This window comes from Chiroxiphia lanceolata, chromosome 9, assembly GCF_009829145.1.
Source record: "Chiroxiphia lanceolata isolate bChiLan1 chromosome 9, bChiLan1.pri, whole genome shotgun sequence".
NCBI classification, from domain to species: Eukaryota; Metazoa; Chordata; class Aves; order Passeriformes; family Pipridae; genus Chiroxiphia; species Chiroxiphia lanceolata.
This window is the reverse complement of record NC_045645.1, coordinates 8,148,043-8,169,564: the sequence shown is the minus strand read 5'-3', so window position 1 is coordinate 8,169,564 and position 21,522 is coordinate 8,148,043. Positions and strand designations below refer to the sequence as shown.

At 43.7% G+C, this 21,522-nt stretch overlaps 1 protein-coding gene across 1 annotated transcript in view; it reads right to left on the bottom strand.

Moving 5' to 3' along the window:
* RNF11 (ring finger protein 11) overlaps window positions 1-21,516 on the bottom strand; it is a 30,335-nt gene extending 8,819 nt beyond the window's left edge. Inside the window, exon 1 of the mRNA XM_032695810.1 lies at window positions 21,010-21,516. Coding sequence (XP_032551701.1) covers window positions 21,010-21,132 — 123 coding nt within the window. The 5' untranslated portion in view covers window positions 21,133-21,516. The remainder of the gene's footprint in view (window positions 1-21,009) is intronic.
* Window positions 21,517-21,522: the final 6 nt, after the last annotated feature.

Below are 21,522 nucleotides of genomic sequence, written 5' to 3'. Positions count from 1 at the left end.
TCAAACATCAGGCTGTGAATTTCTTCAGGAAAGTGGATAACTTATACACTAACACATCCCAGACCACTAAATTGCTCACCAGAGAACTGACTCCAGCCCTGCAGACAGCCTCACTGACAGCTCGACTTACAGCATCAGGCCACAACTTCTGAGAGATAACAAAACCCTCTTATTACAGCTCCTAGCATGTTTATTTTAATAGGCTTTTTTTATACTGGGAAGGAAAAGATTCATAAACAATTTATAAAAATTCATGCTCTTCTGTCAAGCTACTGCAGTGAGCAAAGCCAGGAAAGGACAGTTGCACCTAAATATTAAATTAAGGACACTCAGTCACAAAATGCAGCCTCCTGAGACTTGTACTCCCTAACGACTACAAAGCAAAGCAGCTGGGCAGGGAGAAAATCTAGCAGAAGGGGCCAGCAGTCAGTTCTGCAGCTGGTGGTAGAAGAACAGCTGTGTATGTGGATCATCCTACCCCATAAGCAACCACAACATCTGTGTTATTGGTATATGTTCTCTCCCACTTACGCCAAGTGGTTCTTTGCAGAAACCCCTTCTTAGGCCTGGCAAGCTCAGACAGTTATTACAGTGCTATGACTACGTTAAACACAGCACTTACGGTTCAAGCGAGATGGCTGCTGGAAAACTGAGAAGTAGATTTAACAACAAATAAAAACCTGACATTTTGGGGAAAAGAGGGTCCTGAGGCGGAAAAGGCTGAAAAGAAATCTCTCAGGCTGTCTCCTCCGCTGAAAGGTACAGAGTGAACCTACTGTGTCCCATTCACTTACTGCTGTGGAACTGCTGGGTAGCAGGAAGCAGAAATAAAAAAGAACACCCCCCCCCCCCAAGAAAAAAAAAATGGAGTTAGTGTGTTTTTTGGAGGCTGAATTCAAGTACGAGAGACAGGGGAAGCTACAATGGAAAAGGTGACAGAACACTCACAGTCCACACAGAAATCATTCGCATTTCCTTCAGACACAGGTTTACTTTCTGGAAAGGGTAAATATCAGTCAGTGCAACTTGTTTATAGCATAAATCAAAGGGATAACAGCTAAAAAAATGGTACTACTGATCATCCTGGGGCACACAAAATCTGCAGGCAGCCATGACTCTTGCTATGCCAGGCCCTGTCTGCAGCAGCAAACCTGCCTTGCTCCCTGATGTCCAACACATGTGGTTTGTCCTGGATATGATCCCCTGTGCACACCCCTCAAACCACTCCAAGGCTTTGACTCACCTCTGGATACAGCACACAAAAAAGGCTTAAGCTCACACGTGCTTCTGCCTCACGAGACATGAGCTTGGCCCAAATCTACCATCCCAAAACTCCCACAGCATTGCATCACTCAGACAAGCGTGTGCAAGTCCTCTACATGAAGGGCTTGGTAAGGATCACTGGACAGGCATCACCCCACAAAGAGCACAGGGACACAGGTGACCTCAGGTGGGCAATGTAACAGCACATGCTATGCCCTGAACCACTGCTGAGCCTGCACACTCAGTGTACCCGAGTAAGCACACCCAGCTCCTGCTTTTGGTGCCATTTCAGGGAATCTGGGGATTAGGGCACAGCTGACTCCAGCTGCTCTAAAACAGCACTGCCTCTGGACTGTGGGTCCTGCCACTTCCCTTGCACTGTCTCCAAGGACACTGCTCCCACCACCTCTCCATGAAAAGCAAACAAGCCACTGCCATCGACTGTGCGAATGCTACAGCTGCTGAAAAAGTTGGGAGCAGGCAGCCAAGAGGAAAACGGGAGGAGTGCCCCTGTTGGGACTCAAGCCAGTTGTGAAAACCTGACTCCAAACACTTAAAAAATAGCAAGAGTGCTAAAATGTATCTTTTGGCAAGAATTAGGTCAGCTTGATGGCAATTCTAAGAACAAGACAACTCTTCTCAGTACTTCAGGAACAAGGTAGGAAAATTACAAAAATCAGCCCTAACTAGCCAAAAGGACAGGCTGGGGACAACGGCCAAGCCAGGGAGTAAACATGAAAATGCACATAAGCTTAAGGCACAAGCAATCAATCCATCAGGGGAGGACTGCTGAGGTATAAATACGAGTTCTACTTCAGTGTGTAAATAGACATGTATATGCATAATTAAATGTGCTAGTTTGAACTAATAAGAACATAACACATAGCAGAAAAATATCATGCAGAACTAGGACTGTATTTTAGAAAAAGAGTGAGTAGGATATCAAGGGATCAGTGAAATCAAGTGATGAATGATCTCATCTCTAGGCTGAGCGTTACTGTTCAACACATGCCAAACACCCTCCTTGGGCAAAGAGGGCTCTGCAGAGCACAGTTTAACAGCCTTGCCTAAAGCTAGTTTCCACACACATCCAAAAGCATCCTATCAAGGAGTGCAGGTCCTCCTACACCAAGTTTCTAAAACAGGACTTAAACAGACACAACAGTCCCAGCTAGACTGAGAACATCACCCCTATGTGTCAGGTCCTCTGAGAGGTGTCAACTCAGCTTCAGATAAGAGGTAACACAGGTAACGAAAACAAACAGGCACATCAACGGCAGCCACCTCAAATCATCTACCCCTCAGGCACTATCCCACCAGAGGACACAAAATACTTCTCTGTAGCCACCCGGTTGTAAGCAAGCACCAAAAAAGAGGTTTGAAAGAGGACACAGTAGTTCTTTTTATAGAGATACAGTCTGTTATCCAACCAAAATATGCAGAAGAGGCAACACAAGAGCAGGCTCCTGCAAACCTTGACAGGGACCTTCCCCTTACCAGGGACCAGCTGATGAGGCAGAGCCAGCCTGGGAAGGTGGGCCAGCAAGGAAGCCAAGCAGAAACCTGATGAAGAATTTTCCATCAGGACTCACAGCAAACAGGGACTCAGAAGAGCAAGACTCTCACACAGTGCAAACCTCTGCCACGGCATATGGAGAGAAAACAATTGCTCTGCTAAGGATAAATGACTTGGAGGAGAAAAGTGGTAACAGTCCAGGTGCTATTGCAGAAGAGCTTCAAAAATCAGGGATGGTCATGAGCTGGGTCTGTGTAACCACAGAGCAGGAAAACCTGCAGCAGAGACTGCTGGTGTGAGACTTCACTGACTGCTGTGAGACTGTCAGTGAAGCAGCCCATGACAGCAGGGTTTGTTCCAAAACTCAGGAATCTGTGCTATACTTCACTGGATCATAACTTTGTACTCAATTTGAAATATTTTAATTGCCTTTTTAACAAAGCCATCCTCAATTACAAACCCTTGCTCAAGCAGAAAGGTGCCACACCTTGGCAGTTTGATGGTACACTCAGCTCCACAGGCCTTTTTATTTTCTTAATGGCATCTGAATTTCTAAAACTTGAGTAGATACTCCTGAGATCCAGGTGTGTGACGGAGCCTCAGCCCAGGCAGTGCAGCAGGGGGACTGGGCAGAGGCAGCCAGGAGACTTCCTGAGGCCAGTTAAAGGATACGTCAATGCTGCCTTTTGCAACAGTTTAACCACAGCTGTTTTAAGCATGTTTCTGTGTTAGGCTGCTAGAAAGCCACAGACAGATGAAGCCTCACATACACCTGCTATACACTGGGGCACCTCAAACACAGTCTGAGTCTCTGCCTGCCACTGTCTGTGCCAGCTTGGTGAGGATGTCCCTACCAGCCTACAGCTCCTCCCCCTTTCCACCAGCTACTGGGAAACCAACTGGGATTTCTTCCACATTGTGAAGCTGAATTGAGGTTTGAATTAAGGGTACCAGCAGCTGGGCTGTGTAAGAGATTTTGGCCCAGCCCAAGGGCACTGAATTGTGTGGACACTGTCACCTCTCCCAGGAACACACTGTCTGCCACCTCCCACCTCAGGAAGAATGAACACACACAACAAATGCAATTTGACTATTTGTTTATCATCATTGGATAACATCAATTATTTCAACTCTGAGTCAATAAGCAGCAGCTTAAATAGCCAGAGGCCCTGATTCAGGCTATCGGCTCATCTCAGCCAGTCATTTATTAATCTTGAAGGAATGCCTGAGACATTAAACCATTATTTCTGAATCTGTTGTTTTTTTAAAGCAGTTCTCTGTCTAAAAGCAAGGAATGACTGCATGAATATTAAAGGAATGACTACATGAATATTAAGGCACACTAAGGCTTGACAGAGCTCCACTTCTCGACGCAGTATTAGCAGTGAACACAAGGGCAATGTTTCTATTTTTTCCAGTTAAGTCTTGTCCTCACAAGCAGTGACTCTGCGTTTTTAGCTCGAAGGGCACAAATCCAAGTGTGATCTCATGCAACTGTCAAACCTCTTCTAACAGAAAAAAAAAACCTGTGCCAAGAACAGGTAGAAGAATCATAAATAGCTCTCTCAGGAGTTGGTTATACAAGCGAAATATTTCCAGAACATGTTTTTCCCACTATTTTAAAGTTTTAAATGCTCAAAGACAGTTCAATGAGCATCTGGTCACCTCTTTAGTGTGTCACCAGACAACACACATTCATTTCCCTGCTATGTATGAAACATGCAGCCAGTTGCCGGTGCAAGCAGGACAAGTCACAAACATTTGGCTTCACAGATGAATAAGGTACAACTTCCACCACTAAGTGTACATGCAACCACCTGGCTAATCAGCCTCTTCAATCTGTGGTGTGGTGGGGTTTTTTTAAACTCATCTTTGGATCTTCCCTGTGCTGGTTTCACACCAAAAATACTTGTGTTTGTTTCAGCACAGGTGCCTTTGGAGTAGGTGGTTTGAAGGGGGAACTGAAGCAGGTCCAAGGCTCCAAGGGGTGAGGGGGGAGATGGGGAGCACAGAGCCCCACCCAGCCTCTGCAGCCACCACAGCTCCCATTTCACCTTCTTCAACCCCAACGGGATGAAGAAAAACGTCTCTCTTGTCAGGCCATTCTCCTGCTTACACCCACTCTACTCTCATGGGAGATGGCAAGTGCTTTGTTTACATTAAAACTGGCTTTTTGAAGGAAAACTTGAACATTTCGACACTGGATTCATCCTGCTGACTGCATGGATCAGTAAGATCTACAAACGTACCCCAGCAGCACACTTAGTAAGGATTTCAAACACTACCAGGGACACGGCACTTGAGCACCTACTTAAGTACTTGCCTGAATTAAGGCTCAGGCTGCCACAAAATCTCAGAATAACAGAAAACTGCTTGAGAGGAGGGACATGAAAACAAAGAGGTCATTTTTCTAAATATGGACTGACTGGTTGGAAGACAAAGCCTCATTTCACCCCGACACACCCGCACAAGAGCAGCTGCACAGCCGGGAGACCTCCAGCCCCAGCTCACCCACACACAAGGACGCACCTTTCATGTTGTGTGAAGTACACCAGAAACCCTGAACACTGAACACAGTAATACACAGGATGCAGTTTTAGTATCCAGTTTTAGCCAGAGTTGAGAAAATCACACACAAAGTTTATCTGTTCAAATTTAAAAACATCAATTTCCCAAGAACATCACCCCTGACTTTCAAATACTCCGATTCACATCCAGGTAAGAGGACAGGGCTCAGGTCCTGTGTCGAAGTGTAACTCCTCTGCAGGTGAGGTATATGCTACTTTCAATGCCCCTCTGAGTCAGAAAGGAAAGGTTAATGTCATCAGCATTATGCTACCAACACTCTCTCAAGCTTTGTGAAGATATAAAGAAACATTTGTACTTAACGTATTCTCCTGCATTAATGTTTAGGGTGGAATAACCGTGTCCTGCCACAACCCACACGATCACTAAAATAAGTTTTGTCAGTTTATACACACACAGACAAACTGCAGTCACGACAAAACAGCAGAATGGAGTAACACTGAGCTTTGAGGCTGTAAATCTGGACATATTTAGTTTCTTATCATGTTAAAAAAATACACAGCCCCAGCAAAACAGCTATTAAGAAAACCTGGGAGTTCTTTAGATTTAATTTATGACATTTAGTCTAGAATGCACCTTATTACCTTGGGAGTCATAAGAGTGTAACTACAGAGGTAACTGTAGCTAGATGAGCTCCAAGGGGAGAGAAAAAGCAGCTCCTTGCTCAGATTGTAACTTCATAAGGTGAAATATCATCTCTCAATTACTACAGAAATATTTTAGTTATCTTTCTAGACTTTTCCACTCATCATAAGGTCCTGGACACTCCTCAGACAGGCAGTGGATGCAGAAGAGTAATCTGGGAAGCAGACAGTGCTTAGTGCTGCTCCTCCAAGGCTGAGGATCTACAGGACTAAACTCACTTTGTCTCCTTATACACAGCTGCAGTTAAGTGAAGGCAGGGAATGTGCTTCCCTGGAGACACCAAAAGATTTGCTGAGTAATCTCTGAACCAAATAGGCAAGACAGTAAGGTGAATCTGAATTCCTGTCTTTATTTGGGATACCTCCTTTCTTACGGATGACTCTCCAGTGCAGTAAAGACACGAGTAGAAATTACTGCAGCAAACAATTTTTTGTTCTTTCACTTATTGTTTTGAGTCACACAGTAGCAGCAGAAATAAACTGATCCTTCTGGGAGATGGGTAGCTCTAGATGCTTCCTTGGGGGCAGAAAAGAGCTGGGCATGGTTTTCTCCATGAACTTTGGTAAAAATGAGTCCAGTATTCATCAAATGAAATCTGCTGAATGCCATAAGTACCCTATGGGGCATTTTCAGACTGGCAGACCAGGTAAAGAAAATTTCTGTGCTCTGCTGGAGCTTTGTACAGAATTAGCCTTGAAATAACTTACAGGCCTGCTCCTAATTTTTTTCTATCATTCCATGTAGCGTTCCTGGAGATATCTTCGACATCTCATGGAATGGTTTACCCAATGAGAGAGGATAACAGCACATGGAAAGGTTCTTGCCCCTTAGAGCCATATGTTCTACAGATTTAGAAAAAATATTGCCTACAACTTCTAGTATCAGTCCACATGACAAAATTCACTGCAAGACACTGAGTGTTCAGTCAACGACCCCTCCATCACTTAAAATATGCCCTATTTTAATATTTTCTTTCTGTTGCTGTTGTTTTTATTTGGTTTCACTGGCTATGGTTGAGGCAGATTTTGTATTTCAGGAAAACCAAGTTGCTTGAATATCATATCCACTAATAAACACAGCAAAAATAGAAGCATTAGCCCAGAAAAACAAAGGCTGAAAGGGATATAGGATCCCTAAATAAATCAGGAGAGTAAACATCAGAGAAACAACTAAAGATCTGTTTGGTACAAGAAAAACAGGTGCAGGTTTGCCATAAATAATCTAGAATTCTGAGATAGGCTCTTGAGCCTTAGTTCCCAGCTGATCAAAAAAGGGTAAAGCTTGACCAGTGTCTTTCAAAAATCATGGATGATCTGCAGAAAATAACTGCACTAAGCATATACAGAACTATCAATATATCCCCTCGTTCAGACATCAGAAAACAGACCAATTCACACACTTGTTAATATGCAGTTTCCAACACTGCACAGAACAGGGTTGTTATCCAAATTAATATGTATAACAACTAGTAATAATGCTTGCCATATTTAGTTCAAAGCTAATTTAAATAAAATATGGAAGACAATGCTCATTAAATCTGAGCCTTGTTTTGTTGAAGCTATTATAGACATCTGCAAACACTGTGTGTCCACCTGGAAGTTTAAGACACTAACAAAACAAAAGCCTTAAATGTCAGACATTTGCGGATAAAACGATTTTCCATTAGCAATTCTGATTTGATCTCAATGGGGTTTTTCATAACCCACTACTGGAAAACATCTACGGTGGAAGCACCAAATGTTCTTGGCCAAACCCTGTTTCCTGCAGTACAATCTACAGGTAGAAGCAGGAATGAAGGCAGGGCTGAAAAAAAGACCTTTATATAAAGATACTACCTGGAAGTTCTAGCACATTCTGAAATCTCCAGCTTTACAAACCCACTTCTCTTCCTTTAGTAGCACCAGGCAGCTGCCCCACTGGTGAGGATTTGGCCCATGGCAAGCAAAGGTAAGGTCAGCAGTGATCAAATGTACATGGGATTATTGCACAGGCACTACTGCTGGAGCATGGTGACCATTCTGCAATTATGATTTAAAATCATATTTAAGTTACTTCAGTTTCTCTGTTACCTAAGACTATTTAAAGGAGAAAGAGCAATAGCTACTGGTCTAATTTAAATAGTTATATTCTGTCCAGCTGAAATGTTTACCGTATTCAAACTGAAACTGGGCCAGTGTATTTTGTGAAACAATCCAAGGAGACCTTAGTGGCAGCAAGTGATCTCATTCAGAAAACAACTTCTACAGCTTTGCAGTGCCCCACAGCCCTGGAAATGTAGAATATGACAAAAAGGGAAGGGTGTCCCTCGCTGTCCCAGCAGCCCCATCTCCGGCACTTTTGGTAGATCTTCAAGACAAAAATTAAGCCTGACCAAATATAGTTCCTAAGACCCAAAAAAAGCTGTAAAGATGGTATTTACTGCTCAAGTTCAGCATTACTGGTTCTGAATTCAGAAAACTGAACAGAAAGGGACTGAGCAAGGGAATTTGAGCTACGTAAGAGCACGGCACTACCCCAGCAAGGACTGGAGTTGTTGGGAATGCTGCACAAGTGGATGTATGAAGGAGCAGCAAAATTTGCTTCTCAAATTTATTTCCTGAAACAGGACTTTGTCCCTCAATTTACTTTGAGTAAGTCTGGCTTCAATAGGAAACTAGTGGCCTCGTCTAAGAGATGCCAAACTAGAATAAGGAGTCACAACACATAAAACAGAACAGTCACATTGAGGCAGCCAGCTCAGCTCCTGCTCTTGCATACTTCTATGATTTCTTAATTCTAAACATTTCAGACAACAGAGAGGTTGTTTTATTAAAAGCCACAGACACTGGCAGTCCCCACATACATATGCACAAAGGTAATCAAACTCCTAACAGCAGTGACAAAGCTTGCCAAGTTATGTTCAGACTTTGGAAACCATCCACGGAGTCATAACTGGGAGGTTTGTGTGAGGACAGAGGCAGAGCAGCACCCACAAAGCAGATCAATGATGTTACTGTGGTCAGTTGTGTCCCAAGGGACATCACAGTCTGCTGTGCACTATGAACAGGCTGTGAAAGTCTTCACCCATTCCTGCATGTACCAAGTCTACTCATGAACTGTTAGGTAACATTAATAAAGCTTCTTTAAAAAAGAAAATAGTAGCATCTTTCTTTAAGGCTGATTGTAGTAGACAGATCTATATTCTTTTATTATGTTTTGTTCTGTTTCCTTTTTGGTTTTTTTTAAACCAGAAGGAGCATATTTAAGAAATAAAGAATTAAGGTTTTGTCTATATCAGAGATTTGTCTGGAAGCAGCAACGTCCCATCACCCCAATGAGGTTAGAAATGACACCTTTAGACTGCATGTCATGCATATGACCATTCCCAAATGCACTCACTGCCAAAGCTAGTATCAGATATTCATTCTGTGCATGCTCTGATATGCAGTTAAGTAGCCTTCATTTCAACATGGGCAAGCCAAACCTCCTCTAATATTGGTGGTAATAGCACACATCTAATACCTGATACCTCTAGACCTTTCTGCAGATGTCACTAAGTAATATGCAATCTATAGACAGCAAAAAGTGCAGACAAAACCAATCTCCACCACAAAGTCAGTTCGGTTCACTAAGCTGACAGGAGGAAAAATAGTAAGAGAACCCATTTCAGACACCTGAATGGCATGAGCTGACTCACCAAGGGATGAGATAAGCACCAAAGTCACCATGAAGTGACTGGGGAGCACATGGTTTCAAGTGGAAAGCAGCAGGGAAAAGCAAAGCAATTCTTTCTGGTTGCAGAGGATAGTTAGATCAGACCTCCCTGCCCCAGAAACACAGACACACACAATGCTGATCACAAGGCACACCACATTTCTGCCTGGGTTCAGCTAGTGGTCTGCTGAACAGAGATAGCCCCTGAGCCTCTCCTTTGGCCTCAGCTCCCTTCATTCCTGAGCAGGGCCTGTTGAAGCAATTATCTTTAAGTGCTGGAGCAGGATCCTGCCATCAGTTTAAGTAAGTGCAGATGCTGGTTGCTCCACGTGCCAGAGGTGTACACAGCCCACCACAGGAGCAACAACGGGTTCCACTGTCACCATCTCTGGAGTGGTGAAGGTCCCAGGAGAGGAGTATGTGGTGATGGTAGGCAGTGGCACTTTCTTTAGGGACTTGGAAAGTACCCTTCTCTCCTCAGAAAGCCTGCAGAAGCCCAAAACGCTTAAGTTGCTGATGCACTCAGATAAACTCTCCTGCATCTTAAAAAAAAAATGCCTTACTGACAAAGCGATGGATCCATTTCCCTCAGCCTACGGTACAGCTCACGGTTTGACTCATCACCCCGAGCTGGAAACACTTGCCTGATCCCTCAACACCAACACCCTGTTTGGTAGCATCTGTTATGTAGTTGTTACTACCATTTTCCCAGGTTTTGTTTTCCAATAAAAACATCACTGTGCCAGCAGTGCTGCTTGGAGGTATCTCCAAATGCAGGATCTGACCAGAGCAAAGAACACACTGACCCCAGGATATCACGTTCTCCAGAAACTGCTGCTGGCACAGAGGCGGGATCCAATATACTTGTTAACCCAGAGGTAACTGGTTATTATTCAGCTGCAGCACATTGAGGAGACCCAGAGACAGGAAGTTCTCTATGCTCCAGTTGGGAAGTCTAGCCTTCACCAGGCTGGAATTCAGCCAGTGGCATGTGCATACAATGTTATTTAACAGACCCCTAAAAAAGAGGAAGGATAAAACACCCTCCTTTCCTACCTCAGCCTAAACCACAGCTCCTTTCTCTTCAGTTCATCAGCTCAGAGTAGGTGACAGCTACATAAAGACAGTTCAGGAGAAGCTATATATAGGGTGAAGTGAACTTTTTCCCAGAAAGCTCTAGATCTAGGTCATCTTGCTTCTTCTGGGAGGTAGGAAAAAACAGGTTACTCACTTAACAAGAACATAGTTTCTAGAGGAAAAAAAAAGATTACTTGGAGCATGTAATTTTGTGTAGATAGTACTTTTTCTTTCCTAAAGGATTTTTAAAAACAAAACTTGTCATTAAACATTGTCTCTCTCAAACCCTGACTCCATTTACTGTAAATTGAGAAACCCGTTATATTTACAGAAGGAATGGGCATTCTTTGGAAAGCTTACTTTCAGTAGCTTTAGCCACACAGTAGAATAAATACAACTTCAGGTCTTAGAAATTTCAGAGCTTGTCTAAATTCAGACATAATGTAAAATCCCTCCTTGTATCTCATTTGTGGTTCTTACAGATGACTGACTGGAAGGATTATAAACAACCCAGCACAGCTCCAGGCGAGTTATCGTACGAATCCACTCTGATGGATTAAGTACCACATTGCCACTTCCAATCAAGGACAGAGTGGGAGAGCAGCCGAGCATCTCACTCATGTTTGGGCCAAAGGCCATCATCTACCTCAGCTCAGCCACTGCAGCATCACAAATGCCATTAGCTGAAGCGATGTGCCTTGGAGAGTAGGGCAGGAAGAGTTTTCTCAGCTCAGGACAGACCTTAGAGTGACACTATTCATGCAGTGCTTCTTACCAGTTTCTGATCAGCAGACCCCTAAAAATTGTCAGGTAGAGCTGTGGACCTGTATTTCAGTTTAATGACTACAGATGGGATTTCATTAGCTTTTGTGAGCACAGTCAAAACAGCCCACAGAGCCTCAGAGAGCCAGGAACTACGAGGTGGAAAAGCACTAACCTAGAAAAGAATCAACAGTTAATTTCAAGTGAGTATTTTTGCTTTAAGTGATACTATTCCTTTCCAAGAAGAGTAATGTACTTTCAAGGACGCCATTCTCCATGGGACAACCCACAACTGCCTCAAGGTCTCCAAATATATAGATATAACATTACAGAACTCTGTGAAGCAAACACTAAAGCAATGACTTAGTTATATTTCATGAGCTAAACTGAAGATATATGGATGCAACTGCAATAAAAATCATAATACTTAAACAACCAAGGGAAATCCCAAAACATCAGAATGGCAATGGCAATTAAGCAAGTACTATCATAGAGCATAAAATAAAGTCTACAACTGTTAAAATATTAATTTCAGCATCTTAACTAAATCTGAATTTAGAGCATTGGTTTGCTGAGTCTTTTATGTATTTTCCACTGAATGCAGCAGTTCACTGCTTTCTGTTAAGCAACAGTACAGACCAAACCAGTTTAGCAGTTTGGTACATCTGTAATCAAGCAACGCTTGCACTCGTTTGTTCAAAACCTGAGAGCAATCACTTCTCTTTCTGAACTTTAAATAAAATGTATGTATTCAGGTAAAATAAATACTGGTCTTAATCTATGCTGCAAAATTATACTATGTCTGAATTAAAGATTTCGACAACCATGTTAATAAAACACTGTGATTAATGTTCAGTGCACAGAACAAGCTCTGTATCTGGCTTTAATTACAGTGATGAATAAAAGTCAGACACAGGCATCGTCCCAGAGTATTCATGCATTATACTGTCCCATAGATACTGAAATAATGGAGTCTGATGCACTTTGATCTCTTAGATAAGCCTCCCACAGCTCTGAAACAGAAAGGGCAAGAGCACCCAACCTCATCCAATTCTGCAATGTTCGCACACTGAGTCATAAAAGATTTGTATCCCCACTACCAAGATGCATCTCATGGCAATAAATACAGATAAATATTGCTCCATTTCCTTCTGGCTAGAGCTTGTATACAAATCATCAGGAGAGCCACACAGAGTGATAGTGGTGAGGACTACAGGGAAACCTTATAGTATCTACAGAGCTATATATACTTGGACAGTAGTTATGTCAGATATATCTCTGGCGTATATTCTAGTCAAACGTTTGGTTTTTTCCTAAAGCAGTTTGTCCATGACAAAGATTAGAAACTGGCAGCATCTGGTAAATGTAATAGTTTTGATCATGGCTGCAGGATAGCCAATTCCTTGCTTTTGTCCAAACCAGCACTGACTGACTGATTTTTTGCTTACAACTGGATAGTCACGCAGATTCATTGAATTTTATTAGTCATAAACCAGGCGTTTCCTTTTCCTTGATGCTTCTAGGACCTCTCTTAGCAGTCCAAACTCTACTGGCATATGGGCTAGCTACAATCCCAAGCTCTGGAAAACTCAGCATTGTCAGCCAGCTGAGACTTGTCTTTGACTGAGGATGAGGACCCCTTCATGGGGCATTTGGCCTTGGAGTACAAGGACTTCTCTTGAACCTAGAAATACAACTGCCTCTAGAAATACGAATTACTCCATCTGAGTAAAAAGCAGACTAGAGTACACAGAGGGCACTCCACTGTCCAAAAAATACAATTGAGGGAAACAGGCTTCAGTATTGCAAGGATAATAGTCTGCACGTTCATCACTGCATGCTGGGGCTAAGGGAGGAACTGAATTTCCTGAGTCACAGTTTCTCTCATTCTTCCAACAGTTTCAGTCCTCCCCCAGGCACCTCAGGTCTACATCATCCCTCAACTAAACCAGTGGCTAAAAACAGAGGCAGGATGAGAAGGCTCAAAAACGAGCCCAGCCTTTGACAGAGGGTAGGTGCGCGCTCCCGCGCGAAGCAGAGCGCACGCGTGAGCGTTGCGGCGGGTCAGCAGAAATGCCCGGTGCAATAAACCAGCTGGTTGTGATTTGGCTGACGCAACTGCGGTTGGAAGGACGGTCCTTTTATCTCCTCCTCCCGTTGCTGCACGCATCTGCTGTTTGTCCGTGTCACCGCGTGTGCATCGTGGCCCGGCAGCTTTTATGCCACCGGCATTCTGACTTTCTTCTTCGCTGATGAGAAACAGAGCGGCTGGCAGATTTCTATGGAGGGGCTGGTAAATAAAATAATCAACTCTGTAACTGTTTGGTCTCTTGGAAATTGTTTCATTAGTTCATAGGAAAGTCACGGTTGATTTGCTTTAGTCCATTCCACAGATCCTTATCTCTTCAAAACATAAAACTAGTTTGTTTTCTGTGGTTCAGAAACTGACTCCAGATGTACAGCCAGCAACAGCTGATCCCAGAAATGAACCAGCGGTACATACGGGAAGCAGAGGAGCTTCCCAAATGCATGGTGGTCCTAGAGTTTGGGGAGGGCGGTACTGCATGTTTGGGTTGGCTTGCCCAAAAGAATGCACAATCTCCCAGCATAGCAAAGATTCATCATCCTGATTAGGCAAGATTTCTTATTACCATCTCCACAGCCCCTTCATTCCTAGTAATGGAGCATCTGGAACACAGGCTGCCAAATAAACGCTGAACTATCAGATTCCAAAACAGATTTTAGGAGACTTATCTACTGCCTTAAACAGATCTTCTGATGAAACTCCCTCTCTACAGCAGCAGGTTTGTCATAAATTTCCGCAGAGGTTCATTCTATAATGGAGGAATATTATTTTATTAAAATCAAATTACCATGGAACACTTCACAAACATGAATTAAATTACAAAGCATGCCTGCACTAAAGATAAACTTCATCATTTCTTTACTTCTCATTTTACAGTGAAGAAACTAAAGTGATCTGCTAAGGTTACAAACAGAAGACATTAAGCAAGGATGATGATGGCTTATGCTAGGGCTAGAGTGGGGTTTTTTGGTGGATTTTGTTTTGTTTAGTTTTGGGGCTGGGGTTGTTTTTCATTGAAGCTCAGTTTTGTCCAGCAAGCAGTTACACAACTCTAGCTCTGCTGAGACATGTCACTGCTATGGCTGCCCAAGAGGCTGGGAGAACAAGACAGCATCTTCTACAAATACACATCCTACCTTTAGAAACAAGGCACATCTTTGCTTCTGAGACCTTCACAATGTCAGGGGAAATTTCTCTTGTGGTCTAAATCGAGATCGAAGCTTGCTTTGCCTTTTAGAGTCAGAGTATGGTGACTCTTCAGCTTTTTCCCCTGAAAAGGTTCTATTCTAACTCAGCCATGACAACCCTAAAAATCTGCTCATTTTGTAATTCTTTGGTCTCTTAGAAACTGTTTCATTAGCTCACAGAAAAGTCATGGCTGATTTGCTTTAGACTATTCCACAGACCATTACTTCTTCAAAATACAAATACATTTCTTGTGTATATGGGGAGGCAAAAACAAGGATGAGCACAAAGACTGGAAGACACAAGTCTGTCATAAGCAAGTGGTGTTATTTTTGGTTTCTTGACTACAACCAGTTTGACTACAAACATTACCAGGGTCTGCAGAAGTGCTCATTAAGCCGAGCTTTCTTCCTTTGTTGAAGTGATGATCAGGGATACAGGAAGACAGGGACAGAACTGTACAGCATCTTGATCCAACTTAAGACACTTCTTGCAGAAATCCACGTAAAGCAGAAAGCAGTACTCTGTCAAATGTGATTATATTCTCTCCTTTTCCAAATCCCTCTTGGAAAATCTTCTGGACAGAATGGTTAGGAACAGATCGTTACCTACTGCCAGCTCAACAACAGTGAGTCTAGAAACTGGCTCTAATTTTATAAGGGAGATGATAACACAGAGAACTTAAACTTCAGCATACTCTTCTCATTTCCTCCAGCCACGTCTAACACGTATTTTTAACCAAATGTAGTTTAAAATCTATTTTAAGCAAGTAAAAAAGTAAAATATTCAACAAATATTCATTAAAACAGTCTATGAATGGGTATTTTCAAGATTAAAGTTATCTAACTCTGTAATACTCTCTGGTATCCTTTATTTTCACGTTTGCCTTCCTTTCTCTCTTCTCTCTCTGCCCCACCAGCTTTTTACACTAGCAAAATGGAAGACAGCATCAATCAACCAGCCTGGCAGGCTACACTGAAACCAGCATGCACTGAGACAGGAAACATGGGTGAACAGTTTTGGGGGTTTCCTGTTGTCTAGAAAGGAAGTTTAGACTTAGCACCCTCAAGAAACTTTCCACCTAGGACTGATGATCAGCAATACAATTCTCTAGGCAGCTTGCTAAGTTCTTGCTGAGCCCTTGAAGGAGTAGGAAGTGTCATGGCATATTGCGCATTTACCAAATAATCCTGAGTGTAATTACAATGACTTTCATAATACATATATTTCATTATATCCCTACACTGATATTAAAAAAAAATTATTATTATTGCTTTCACATATAAATAATTTAGCAGACCTGCAGCACAAGACACGGAGCATTAATGTATTTTCTGAATGCAGGTGTGCAAATTGTATCCTAACTATTTATCAGGAGTGACTTTATCCCTGGCTTACTCTACCATTTCTTATCCATGCAGCAAACTCTCAACTTCAGCTCCTCCATCACTTTCTCTCCTCACTGAAGCTGATCTGCACCAGGGACTACTGCCAGAAGGCACCAGCCAGCAACCCACCAACAAAGACACGCTCTCCTTTGAAGCCCTTTGAAGTTTTCACCAGACTAAGGAACTGTGGACTGGAGTGGTATTTCAGTTCACGTCCACAAATGCAACTGTAATTCATACACATTATCAGCTAGATGTGGAGGACAAGCAGAAAAAAGGGCAAGACCTGCACAGACAATTTTAAAATATAATCCTTTCACTTCTATGAACGTAAACTTACACGTGGGTTTGCTTTTTTTCATGGATATCTTTCTGTATGTAATGTTTTCCTATCGCATCTTTCCCCTTTTATGCTGTTCCAACATACACTAACAGTTCCAGCTTCACACAACCACTCCATGTCAAGACTGTAACTTTACACTACCACAGTCTTGCTTCTTATACAATACACACAATCACAGACAATAAATCATCTCAGCTGGGGCCCAACAGAATTTTTGTACAGATGTTTCTATAAATGAGTGCAACTCCTAGATCAGAATTAATCTGGCTTGTAACTTTCAATTATATTAATTACCATGCCTTTGAAAACACAGCATCAGAACACCGATGTAACATATTACTCAAGTCATGATGAGAGCACAACAAAAGCTTCTCTGTTGAGCAAAAGACAACCAATACATCCATCCATGGGGCAAATTTCACACAGAAATGCAGTGGACTATTTCAAGGAAATTCTCTGGCTATTCAAACTGAGGACTTCTTCAGCATCCCCAGAGCACTGTCACGACAGGCTGATGTGCCACCTCCCCGAATGGGGGACAGCTGGAATGAAGCACAACAAGACAGGTGGATGGGGACACATGTACAATGTGTTCAGGTGACACTCAGTTAACAGAGGAGGCACAGGGAGGCTATTGCAGTAACCTCAGTTACAGAGAAGCCATGAGACATCCCTAAATTGCGCTTTCAAAACCTGCTGTCCCCAACAGCTTTTGGAAGATTATGGGAGCACAGCACTGGGTTAAGCTCATGTTTGTGATCTCTCGTCTCATTTTGTGCCTACAGCCTAATCAAATGAGTATCCAGGCCAAAAGGTTTTAAATTAATCCCTCCAAATAAAAAAAAAAAAATCCACTAGATCCACTGAAGCATTTTATCTGAGCCTGTAAAACACAGGGAAGTACTGAGTAAGGGGGGTGCTCTCTATCTCTTCAGGTAAAGGGGTAAAAAATATATTATGAATCTATCTGCCACATCAACATATCAAATGTGCTTTTATGAGTTTAGTATCGACACCAAGAACTTGTGCTTATCTCTCATGCTGTCAACTTATTAATTTAGCAAGTGCTAAACATTTTTTTAGAAGACTGAGGTGTATTTTGTCCACAGTTTTAGAAACTTCGGGAAAAAAAGATGTAAAGCATCTACTTTACTGTGTAAAAATTTCAAAATGTAACAAACTGGCAAATTATTTCCTGCAGCTATTAGGGAACTATTTAAGAACAGAAACCGGAGACAAGGATTAAGAAAAGGGACACATCTGTTCTGCAAAATAAAGCCTTTGAGAAGAACTACTAAAAGTAAGAGAAACTAGGAAAAAACATTAAACTTGTATGGAAAAAGAGCAGAAGGCATATTGCCAACAGATGGTGAAGAACTCATACACTAAAAAGGAAAACAAACTTGAAAGCATACTCAATTTTGACGACTTGAGAAAAAATAAAACCAAAGCTAACTCTTTCCTAATCACAGATTCACCGGTTAAAAATGGAGCTGCATGTTCTTAGAGCTTAGAAAAACAGTTGTAATTTCTGGATTCTAAAATGGAGGCATTCAAAATTAGCAACCGTCTACGAAAATGTTGGTCCACTCTTGAAATCACTTCCTTTTCCCCCACCACAAAAACACACTCTTTTTTTGGTGTGTTTTAATTATTTCCCATGTTAGCTGTTAAGCTCAATGCACTGGAAAATATCTGATGCTTTAATGGGCCACTTTCTCATTAACTCAGACACCTGTTTAAAAAGATGCTTCCTCTCTGAGGCATTTCTGCTGTAGCTTATAACACGTACTCCCACAGAAACCAAGAGACAGGTACTGGCAGAGCCTTCGAACAGAAGTTATTCCCCGTTATTCTGTGTGTCCATACTGTCAGTCCAATTTTCTATCTCACTTTTGGAAGCAGAAATTTTACACAGCCAGTTCAACAGCACTCATCGATTAAAGAAATTTGACATGCAGTTCTGAAATTATTATTGGGGGTGCATTTTGCAGCTGGAAATCAGCAGCTAAATAAAAATCACAGCAGGACGTGAAAAAGTATTTTAAATGTCAAAATAATACAGAAGTTAGTTATAAGAGACACAGAAGCCATCTTCTACAACTGTGTTTCTTCACCCAACAAGCCTCCTTTAGTTTGCAAACCCTGCAAGAGCTATTCAGGAAGTTGACACATCCTTGCTGCAAACCCAAGAGAAGCAAACATACCAGTTTTTAGTCCCTTCTAAACGATGTCCATTTTACAGCTGACTTTTCAGCAGCTAGCTTTAAAACTGTTCACCTTCCAGTTTCTTGAGGCTTGCCACAAGCAAGTTTTCAAATTTGTTGTGTACTCTTCCTTCCTTTCACTCCTAATGTCTATATATTATACACTAATTCTGGATAAGACACTGTAAAAGAACCAATTATCCAAAACAAGGACAAAACTCCTAAATTCCCATTTCTAACACTGAATCTAAGCTGCCACTTGAAAGTAAAAATGAGTGACCTATGGCTAGCACCACAGCAATCACAGAGCATCAGGAATTTTTCATATTTGGAGTTTTTGCACATCTTGTAAACAGTAAACAATTTAAAATCATAAATCCCCTCAAACTCGAAGTGCATGAAACACTGCATAATACTGTAGGTATTATTTTTTTTTCTTCTTTTTTTAAAAATCACTAACCACTGTGGTTCAAAAACTGTAGGGTACCTTCGGCTTTGACTGTGAGACACGAAATGCTACCTTTAAGGTAAAGCTTTAGGAACTGCTGGATCAGTGGAGGAGCTTTCAAGACAGCCAGCAATGTCTGAGACAGCAAGTGCCTGTGGGCACATCACCTGATGCTACACAGCTCTATTCAAGTGAGGGAAGTTTTGCTATGAATACACTTACTCGAGAGTAGACACCTGCAGGTTCATTTATTTTACTCTTTATCGTGTTCTCAGCCAACCATCCACACTTATGAACAAGTTCTTTGTCAAGAAAAAATTTTAAAAACCTCTGATGACAGAGGAAGATTCATTACTGACATCCACACAAGAAGGCCTGCATAAGGCATAGGCTTGATTTGTGACTCTTGCAAGAGCTAACATATTGTTTTCAAAGGGAGAAAAAACCCAAAAAACTCCATAAGTCTTCCTAGAATCACAGATATAAATGCAATAAATTGCACAAACTTTTATGCTGATTTGACAAAAATTCAATGCATTCCTAAACCTCATGGACAATTCGGGCGTAACTTAGAACCACATAAGCTTTAAAAGTGCCAGCAAGCACTTTTTATTCACTGGACTTCAGCAGAAGCAGTTCAGAAGAGAGAAAAAAAAATTCCTCACATCACAGAATTTATTCTAATATTCAGCACAAAACAAATAGGGACACACTGCCAAGACACACCAGTGCAGCTTCAGGGCACCAGTAAGGGCTGCTACATTGTCGGGCTTCTCTTCAACACTTACGGGGCTCCTATCAGGGTGTAATTCTTGAACTTGCTGAAGTATCACGTCTGTCCGGTTAAATACTTCCTGCAATTTTGTTAATTATACATCAGGGTCTGAAACTACGGAGTGACTCCCATCCTAGAAAACGTACAGCTCCCGAGTCACCCCCCCAGAATTTGTGTCTTGACTGTCGTTTCTATGGATTTCTCTGGAATGTGTGCTATTATCCCACACAGGAAAATACTTTTCAAAACTCGTACAGAATGTGCAGTTATATCACGGAATGGTTTTCATTTTTCAGTGCTGTAGACGGCTCGTTCAGGTCAATACACATTTCTGTAGGTGGAGATCAAAGGGAGCAGACAAGTGCAATCCCAAGTTCAGGTTCCCTCTCCGTGTCCATCCCTTCCAGGCGCTTTCACACCAACGCCATCCCCCCTCCACATCAGCGTTACCCTCCGCTGTCAGCAAAGCCATCAAAGCAAATACCCGGCCTTTCTCTTCTTTCCCCCTGATTCGTCACCAAGATGTAAATGAACAGATTCTCTCTGAGACAAAAAAAACCCCGAACAATGGGAAACACTTCCCTTCCCGTGATCCACAGGACGGAGGGAAACAAGATCCCCGGCGCTGGGGGAGTGAGTTCCTGGGGATCAGATGCAGCTAAAAATACGGGAGCGGAGCGAGCGGGCCCGGACAAAGCCCGGGCAGGGCCCGCGGTCCCGTCCCGGGGCGTCCCCCGCGCCAGACGGTGATGTCACCGCCGGCGGCAACAAAGGACGCGGCCCCGGCCGGGCGGCCCCTGCCCTGCGCCTCCCGCCCGCCCGGAGCGGCCGGAGCGGCCGAGACAAAGCGCCTTCCCCCGCGCTACGTGCGGGCGGAAAGGGAGAGGTTCGGGCCGCCCAGCGCTGGAGGGGAGGCGGCGGGGAGACGACGGGGAGACGACGGCCCCGCTGCGCCGCGGTCCGGCCCCCGCCGGGGGAGAGCGGCCCCGCGCCCCCCGCCGTGCCCCGGCACCCCCGCCCCGCTCCCTGCCCTACCTGATATGGCGGCGGCGGCTCCTGATCCGGCTCAGCCCCGTCCCCGTAGCTGGCTCGGTCCGACTGGGACTCGTGGAGCAGCGAGATGTCATCCGAGGTGGGGGACTTGAGGCAGTTCCCCATCTTCCCCCGGGGAGCGCGGCCCCCCCTCCGCCTCCCCCCGCGCCGGCGGCGGATCCGCGCCCTCAGCCTCCCCGCCGCAGCGCACAGCCCGCAGCCGCCCCGCCGGGGAGGCTCATGCCAGCCCCGGCCCTAAGCGGCTTAGCAGCACCGCTCGGCCGCCTCCCGCTCCGCTCCGCAGCCGCCCCGACCCCCAAGCCGGGGGGGCGGCAGGACGGGCCTCCCACCCCCCGTGGGGCAGCGGGCTCCAGAGGGTCTGCCCGCCCCGCGACAGCTCGGCGCGGTTCTGCTTCCCGGTCACCAGCTCCCTGCGCACTGGGCTCTGTCGCACGGGCCGCCCTGGCTCCTCCTCTCACCCCTCCCCGCCGGGCCCCGGGAGCAGCCGGGGGGCCC